General features: G+C 42.1%; 2 protein-coding genes across 2 annotated transcripts in view; both read right to left on the bottom strand.

The window, feature by feature from the left end:
• Window positions 1-269, bottom strand: part of ACTR8 (ARP8 actin-related protein 8 homolog (yeast)) — a 15,508-nt gene extending 15,239 nt beyond the window's left edge. The window contains exon 1 of the mRNA XM_010851672.1: window positions 12-269. Within this exon, the coding sequence (XP_010849974.1) occupies window positions 12-134 (123 nt within the window). The 5' untranslated portion in view covers window positions 135-269. The remainder of the gene's footprint in view (window positions 1-11) is intronic.
• A 1,286-nt stretch (window positions 270-1,555) lies between these two features.
• On the bottom strand, window positions 1,556-8,786 carry LOC104997108 (selenoprotein K). Its single transcript, XM_010851671.1, has 5 exons — window positions 8,657-8,786; window positions 4,490-4,580; window positions 2,948-3,031; window positions 2,281-2,370; window positions 1,556-2,025 (listed from the first exon to the last, which is right to left on the bottom strand). Exons 1-4 carry the CDS (start codon window positions 8,673-8,675, stop codon window positions 2,286-2,288), a joined length of 279 nt encoding a protein of 92 aa, XP_010849973.1. The 5' UTR covers window positions 8,676-8,786; the 3' UTR covers window positions 1,556-2,025; window positions 2,281-2,285.
• Between the last annotated feature and the right edge of the window lie 248 nt (window positions 8,787-9,034).

Raw genomic sequence — 9,034 nt, 5'->3', positions numbered from 1 at the left:
CGCCGCCTCACCTCCTGCAGCGACTCCGGCACCAGCGCGGGCACGATGGGTCGCTTCACCCCGCGCTGCTCCTTCTCTTTCTCCCCGCCCTTCTCCTTCCCGTTCTCCGCCTCTCCCTTCTCCGCCTGGGTCATGTCGGCCGCCGACGCCCCTGCAGTCTCTAGCTTCAGTGACGCGACGCGAGTGCCAAAGAATTGGTCTCTGCGCAGACGATACCTCTTTGGGCGACAGCCCACAGACAAGGTGGCCGCCAGGCGTCGGCCCAGAGGATTCCGGGAAGGCGGAAGGGCGGAGGCGGAGCCGCCCGGAGCGGGCGGGGTGGGGAGTGGATTGGGCGGATGCTGATGCGATTGGTCATGGCTGCAGCGTGTCGGCCACCTACTTGTGTTTTGTTTTGTGTACTTGCTGTTGAATCGGGGATACCTAGCATCTCGCTTAAACCTCACATGTGTTTCTTCTGGCTTCTCAGATAACGTACATAATTTTAGTTCTCCTCGTACTTCACTGGCTGTGCTCAGTCTAGCCTCGGATGTTAGTAATGTTAGTATTCCCTGGAGAGTTAGGGCACATACATATATATATATATATATATATATATATATGTATGTATGTATGTATGTATATAAATACACACACATCTCTCTCTCTCCCTACACTCCTTGTAAGACTTGATCCAGTTTCATGGCTTTAAATATGAAGAGAACTCCCAAATATGTATTTCCAGTTTGGATCTCTCCCTGATAACCAATTGCTTCTTTAGTATCTCCACTTAGATGTCTACAAGATATTGCAAACATACACAAGATGGAACTCTTGATCCCCCATATATCTACTCTCACTTAAACCATCCAGTTTCACTTTGTTTCTTCAGCCCTCCACATCTTCTACAACCAAATCCATCAGCAAATCCCACAGTCTCTCAAATATGCCTTCAATGCAACCACCTCTCCATTCCTACCACCATTACCTAGTCCAATCTACTGTCTCACTTAGAACACAACATCCTCTGAACGCACTTCCCTGCTTCCAATCTTGTCCTCCTGTGATCCGGTCTTCATACAAACCAGTGTATTAATGCCCCTCCACTCCCATTTCCAGGCAGAGTTGAATAAATGCTTACAAATGGATACAAAAATACTTTTACCTGAACACCTTGGATCCAAAGACACACAGAATTGTCTGTACTATTCATTTTTTCATAACTATTTCAGTGCCTATTACATGTAGCCACGGTTCAAAGCACTGGGATAAAGAAGAAAAATCCCTAACCGAATAGTTTACATTCTAGTGAAAGAAGAGTTACCTGGATTCAGATGGGGTTAAAGCCAACAGGTAGCATCTTTAGAACTAAAATTGGCAGATAGCACTGAAGTCCGTAATTTTAAAGACCATTTATGAAACGTACATTCTGTAGCTCAGGTCTGTTGATTATGGCTTTATAAGTACCCTGCTAACTACATTTGGTAGCAAATAAGACATACTGTATTAAAGATCCATGGGACAGATAGGTTTTAAGATTTAAAATTAATTCAAGAGTATAGATATCATATGCATACTACTGAAATAAGCACAGTGATTTATTTATAAATGAGAACAAAAAACCCAACAACGAACAATATTTCATAAGTTGAAAAAGGTGACACTAATAGTAATCAATATACAGTCTTTTATTTTCCTTCAAATTTGCAGCTTTTTGAGTTTTAATTTTATAAAGATGAGAAGTTGAGAAGTCAGCTTTGTAACCTAAAAATATTTACTTATTAAAACTATATTAACACTTTCACAGACAATACAAAAAAGATGAGACAAACGTGCATTTATAGAACTGCGTGTCAGTCATGCCAGATCCCTGCGGAGGGAATTCCCAGCATGACCTCATTCGTCTGTGAGGACACAGAGCAATCCTTGTTTAGACGTACACATTCATCTAACTTGTCCAGCATGATCCATACTCCATTTCTTGATGGTTTCCTTCTGCTATTAATGTGCACGTCCAGTTGTCTGCTTCTTAGAGCAGACATTTACCTAAAAGAGAACATTATAATAGTTACTAATTGGTAATTCGGATCTGTATGAAAAACTCAGTCATTGCATGTTATAAAACTTTCTTTAAAAGACATTTTGATTCAAAAGATAATTTTTCAAGGGTTAAGATATAAATATTTTTCCAAATAAGACATCTGAGTATAAAATGCTGTGACATCTATTTTCCTAAAGACAGCCTTCCTAAGGAGGCATTTTCAAAATGAAATCTCTGGAGAACTGCAGACTGTAAGTTACCTTCCTCATCCACCGGCCATTGGAGGAGGATTAGGGCCCTGCAGATGATTAATTCGACCCATTCTTCTTCTGGGGGGGTTTCCTGGTGGCCTAAGATAAGAAAAGTTAATTTCTACTGTTTAGTAGGTTCTTTTCAAACACTCAAATAGATCTTTTTCTTAATTTAAAATAGGAACTACCATTTATTTAGATCTGAGTTGAAAATTCAAATACTGAAAGAGACCAGATAGATACATTACATACATGAGTCAAGCAAGAATTATGATAAATGGAACAACAGCTCCTAAAATGCCTACCTGAAACCCAACTCCAGTTTATTTTAGCCATATGGAAACACAAGCCTCACCCAGTGCTGCTGGATCTTGAGATTTCCATTAGCAGCTGGAAATCTATAGACTCTGAAGTGAAATCTCTAGATTTTAATGTTGACCATCACTTTTCAATCTCTAATTTAGACTTTTCCCATTGGATATTTGATACATTTAGCTTTGTCAGATTAATTCAGATTATCAAATCAGAGGCAACTTGTTTGATTTACAATAATGCATTAATTTTGTAAACAGAATTTAAGCCTTTAAATGAGCCTAATATGTCTGTCTGCCTATTTTTAATTTAATAAATTACACAGAGGGGTAAAAACATCTTTTATTAATTTAAAAAGTTATACCCTCTTCCGTCATCATATCTGGAATCAGATGAGCTTCCGTAGCCTCTTCTCTTTTTCACATCTTGTTGAAGCAGAGTTCTGAAACTGAAAGGAGCAGAAAACAACAGAAGATCCACTTTCAACACTGTAAAATTTCCATGGCTTCAACTATCATCTTTGTGGGAGGAAGACTAAACTAACTTAGCTCCAAAGCTCCCTTTCTTGAGGCCAGCTAGACAACACCATCTATCACAAACACAGGTTTCAACATAGTATGCTGTGTTCTGTGCTGAAGCTACCATCCCTTGTCTTTCTGATTTGCTGTAACTCTTCTAGACAGAGTCTACGAATGACTCTGAAACCAGAGTCAACTCCAACTTTCTTCCTCTGCTCTGTCTTGATTGTCAAGCCCCAGAGACTGCTTTTAAAGTACTGCATGTGTATTTCCTGTGCCAAAAGCTTACCTAATGTTACCCTGGGGAAGGAGGGGTTGAGGTGGTATGCCAGAGGCACAGGGCTTTCTGGGAATTCATTTAAATGGAATTTTATTTGTAAAGGGGAAAGGATTTAACTAAATTAAATTAAAATTTAACTAAATTAATTAAATAAACAATATGGAGGTGAAATTTGTAAGAGATTGCAAAGAAGTTTTGCAGTGAGTACCAAACTTAGGCCTCTCTGTCCCCTGTTGTATTTCTCTATGGTAGTCTCTTCCATTTTACCCTTTTAATTTATGCTACATGCAGCCATCAGATTAAACTTTATATACCAGAGCTACCATCAAATTAAGTGTAAATACCATAGGCTGATTTTCAAACTCCTCTGCCATCTTTCTTGTGTCTCTCCCACCTGGAATAACCTCCTCTGATGTCCACCTCCCACCATCATGCCCTCCCCCAAGGCCCCTTGTAAAATGAAAGTATTTACTGACATTAAAGTCAATGAAGAAACTATCTCCCACATCTCTGCAGTTCTTGGCCCATGAGACACTCAAATGTATGTTTAAATTTTGGATGAGTAAGAATTTTTAGTAGTTGATGAAAAATTTTCATAAAACAGAATATGAAAGACCAAAAAAAAAAGAATTTAACTAAGAATTGCTTGAAATTATGGTGAATTATGTGTATCCTGTGTATTGATGCTAATCCTTCATTTAAGAAAAAATGTTTATGGCTTGGGAGCTCTTAAAATTCAAGATCTAATTCCCCTTGTTTACTCAATGTATACTGTGCAATAATAGTTGCACGTACAGAAAGTGAGGTATGTCACTGGGCAACAGAAGGAGTTGGTCTGGCCCCATAGCTGCAGGCTGAAATGGTTACCACGAGGGCTAAGTCATGGTCAACCTTACCAACTCAAGAAGATATTTATAATCATACAAGGTGTTTGAGGGGAGTTTTACCAGTGTACAGGTCTTCATCTCTCTTAGAAAAACTATTAATAAAATTCACAATTGAAAACTGCTTCAGGAAAGCTGAGCTTGTTTAAGATACCACCGTAATGTCTCTAATGTACCCCTGTCAACTTAAATATCAGGGCTGTTAACAGCACTGCTATACTTACAACAAAACCACAAACTCAGCTATTCCCCAGAAGAAATCTGTTATAAAAGATAATCTCCATGGGGACTGACTCCTGCTGTCCAACACTTGTCCTGCAGATAAGAATGAAGAAACTTTGGTTAGTGCTACAAATCCCTAACACAAGAAACATTACACTTAATCAGTCGGGTAACAATCATAAGCTCAATTTTCACATGTTCGCTGTTCCAAATAGTCTACGCAAGGAGAAGTCTGTTATGCGTATATGGTCCTAAGGAAAGGTTTGGGGAAGAGAAGCTCTGTGATCTAGACGTCATTCCTTTCATATGTCAAATAATGCCTTCTATTTAACTTATATGCAGAGTACATCAGGAGAAACGCTGGACTGGAAGAAATACAAACTGGAATCAAGATTGCCGGGAGAAATATCAATAACCTCAGATATGCAGATGACACCACCTTTATGGCAGAAAGTGAAGAGGAACTCAAAAGCCTCTTGATGAAAGTGAAAGAGGAGAGTGAAAAAGTTGGCTTAAAGCTCAACATTCAGTAAACGAAGATCATGGCATCCGGTCCCATCACTTCATGGGAAATAGATGGGGAAACAGTGGAAACAGTGTCAGAGTTTATTTTGGGGGGCTCCAAAATCACTGCAGATGGTGACTGCAGCCATGAAATTAAAAGATGCTTACTCTTTGGAAGGAAAGTTATGTCCAACGTAGATAGCATATTCAAAAACAGAGACATTACTTTGCCAACAAAGGTCTGTCTAGTCAAGGCTATGGTTTTTCCAGTGATCATGTATGGATGTGAGAGTTGGACTGTGAAGAAGGCTGAGCGCTGAAGAATTGATGCTTTGAACTGTGGTGTTGGAGAAGACTCTTGAGAGTCCCTTGGACTGCAAAGAGATCCAACCAGTCCATTCTGAAGGAGATCAGCCCTGGGATTTCTTTGGAAGGAATGATGCTAAAGCTGAAACTCCAGTACCTTGGCCACCTCATGTGAAGAGTTGACTCATTGGAGAAGACTCTGATGCTGGGAGGGATTGGGGGCAGGAGGAGAAGGGGACGACAGAGGATGAGATGGTTGGATGGCATCACTGACTCGATGGACGTGAGTCTCAGTGAACTCCGGGAGATGGTGATGGACAGGGAGGCCTGGTGTGCTGCGATTCATGGGTTTCGCAAAGAGTTGGACACGACTGAGCGACTGATCTGATCTGATAGTTTGTAATTTTTGGTGGGTAATATTTCAAGAAGTTTTCTTTTTTTTAATGAGGTAAAATATACACAAAAAATGTTATCACTTTAATCATTTCAAGTGTATAATTCTATGGCATTAAGTACATTACTGTACAACCATCATCATCAGCTACTTCCAGAGCGTTTTCATCTTCCCCAAACAACCCCACACCCCTTAAACACCAACTTCCCATCTCTCCGCTCCCCAGACCCTGAAAACCACCATTCTACTTGGTGTCCCTATGAACTTGACTGCTCTAGGAAACTTGTATGAGGAATCATACACTATTTGTACTTTAACAACTGGCTATTTCACTTAGTACAATATCTTCAGGATTCATCCATATTGTAGAATATGTCAAAATACGCTTCCTTTAGGCTGATGAATATTCCACTGTATGCATATACTACATTTTGTTTATCCATTCATCTATTGATGGGCACTTGGGTTGCTTCTATGTTTTGGCTACTGTGAACACGCTACTAAGAGCATGGGTGTACAAATATCTGTTTATTCAAGCATTTTGAGGAAACAAATGAGATGAATGAGTATAAAGAATGCTCACACCACTTCCATTTCCTAAATGTGTTTGGAGTATCTCTTTCACTTGCAAAGTCTCTTGCCTAGATAAAAAGACTGTTTATACATACTCTTAAAATCTTTATAAGCACATAACAGTTGTTATGTTAAAATTCCTAAAAGTCAAAAAATTTGTGTGCTCTAAGGGGTTGCAAAGAGTTGGACACAACTGAGCGACTGAACTGAACTGAACTGAACTGAAGTACTAAAGAACATTTGGCTTATGGCTATTTCTTTAACAGAATGCTGTTGATCCTAATTACAGACTCCAGTTTTATCTAACAGAAAAATGCATCTACTTTTCAAACCACTTTAAATAATAGAAGCTATATCAGGAAAAGTGAATACTCTATAGAGTTTCAGTCTTGTCAATCAACAGGTCAGAATATTGTGAGAGAAGAGCCATCTGTCAACTACATGTTCTCTCCATTTTCCCAAGGGCTTTGGGCTTCACCACACTCACTGCCACCCCCCACACACACCCCCACCCCCAGCTACAGCTTACTTTTCCTCTTTTACAGACCAGCTTACTTTCAGTATCCACTCGAATCTGAGCTCTTACACAGCTATTGAGAAAAGGGGGCTACTACAGTGTGAGGGCTTCCCAGGTGGCTCAGTGGTAAAGAAACCACCTGCAATGCAGGAGACATGGGTTCGATCCCTGGGTCCAGAAGATCCTGGGGTTGGGAGGATCCCCTGGAGAAGGAAATGGCAGCCCACTCTCGTATTCTTGCCTGGCAAATGCCATGGACAGAGAAGCCTGGTGGGCTACAATCCATGGGGCTGCAAAGAGTCTGACACCAACATGACTGAGCAACTGAACAATACCAACAGTATGTGACTGGCTTTGTTCGGCCTCTTACTAGCTCTGCATCATTGAGACATTTTCCTTCTCTAAGAAAAAGCATTCCAAGACTAGTCATCATACAGAATTATTGGAAAAAGAAAAAGTCATCTGACAGAGAAAATTTTTGTCACCTATGAAATACTGATACAGTCCTTCTAAGAAAAGAGATCTAACTAGAACTGGTCAATTTCTTCCTATGCAGTTCTAAAGAGCCTATTGAATGCATTTGTACCATTCAGTTTTTTGTGCTTTTTCTCCCAGTTTCTGAAGGCAGAAACTTCTCCTCAGACAGAAATAAGTGGCTTGAATGCAACTGGCATTTCTCAACTATACAAGTGAGATTCGAGGCCCTAATAAGACTTCATTTATGTAGATGAAAGACGACAAGGCATACATAAGACACGCTACAAATATATGTAAGTAGTCAGTAAATAATAGAAGCTGCCAGCCTTAACCACAAAGGATGTAACACGAAGTCTGCAAGTGCCTAAAACCAAGACGAAACTTTTGAGTTTCGGAGCAGAAGAGAGATTTTGAAAAGCAAAGAAATGCAAAGTGTGCTCAGCCAGAAGACTTCAGACTACAGTGTCTTCATAGCCTCTTAAGATAAACAGATGATTCAAACGAAACCAGGACCTGGCTCCTGTGATCCAAGAACTAGTTAAGAGGGCACTAGGACATTTGTGTTACCTGAGTCAAACAACTGGGCAGGCAGTTCTGACATTTTTCCCAGTCATACTGTGTCTTTCTTTCCATTCACTGTCTTTGGGGAACCACTGAATTAAGTCTCTCTCAGCTTCTCCATTCCAGGAATAATCAGCTTGTTCCCACAGGGAGTGCTGTTTCTCCCTATGCCCCTTGATATTAGGGCAGAAAATTACCTGCATGACGAGCTCTCTCTCACCTGTAAGGAAAAAGTCTATCCAAAGCTTTTAGTCCAGGCTCTTACAAGTTACGGAAAGAGGCAGCATAGTAGATAACCGCAAGGAAGCTGACGTCAGCCTACCGGCGTTAGAAACCCCAATAAACCATCAGAACTACTTCTGTGATCCTGGGCAAACTAATTAATCCGGCTGCGGCTAAGTCTCCACCCGCAAAACAGACAATACGTTTCACCCGGATAAGGCGATATAGAGACTGAATGCGTGGACACACGAGCGACTCTTTTAAAAAAGGCATAGCGCAACGCAGATGGTGTAAACACTGTGGTCTTCACTATTAATACTTAAGGACACTGACGCCCGAAAAGGAAAGACCACTTTTCAAGACCCACAAGCAGAAGCTCCAGGAGGGCGAGATCGCCGGACGCTCGGCATAGCAGTCATCAAGGGGACCTCAGCCCCGCCGCCGGCTCAGGGACGATCGGCTGAGGAGCTGCAGGCCGGGGCGACTTCGCCCCCAGCTCCATTTGGCCGGGGGGCGTGCCCGGGAAAGCGGTGCCAGGCCGGCGGGCGAGGATGGAAGAAACCCGGGGTCCGGCTTCCCAGCACGGAGGTCGCCCACTTTGCCCCTTCAACTCACCATTCGAGATGTAAACCATCTTGCCCCTCCTCCGTCTTCAGGGCGACGGCGACGCCTGACCCCTCTTGGATTCCTAATCTCCCTCCGCGCCTCCCTCTTACATCACAGGCCGTGAATCGACAAAACGGTGACAGAGAAGGGAGGTGGACAGAGCCCATTGGCTCTACGGGGACACGCCCCCGACGGGCGTTTTGGCCACGTCACGCCGGCGACTTCCGGTGTAAAGCGGCGGCTGGGGCCGGGGATCGGAAGTGATGTTGCGGTTTTAGTCTGTGAACATTCGCTTTTTCTAGGAGAGCTGGTTTGCTCCGGCTGGAGAAGAGGCGCCGCTTTCTAGTTTGGAGGGCCCAAGGCTGGGGAGGCAAGGCTACGTGTGGA

The sequence above is a fragment of the Bison bison genome, unplaced genomic scaffold (assembly GCF_000754665.1).
Source record: "Bison bison bison isolate TAMUID 2011002044 unplaced genomic scaffold, Bison_UMD1.0 scf7180017864304, whole genome shotgun sequence".
Taxonomy (NCBI): domain Eukaryota; kingdom Metazoa; phylum Chordata; class Mammalia; order Artiodactyla; family Bovidae; genus Bison; species Bison bison.
The sequence above is the reverse complement of the archived record's forward strand: the minus strand, read 5'-3'. Positions and strand labels throughout refer to the sequence as shown.

Excerpts from the sequence above, each read along its gene's own strand:
- LOC104997108 (XM_010851671.1), bottom strand. Across the intron at positions 3,032-4,489 it reads GCTGAGTTTGTGGTTTTGTT|TTTCAGAACTCTGCTTCAAC; the intron begins GTAAGTATAGCA and ends TGCTCCTTTCAG. Across the intron at positions 2,371-2,947 it reads AGATATGATGACGGAAGAGG|GCCACCAGGAAACCCCCCCA; the intron begins GTATAACTTTTT and ends TTCTTATCTTAG.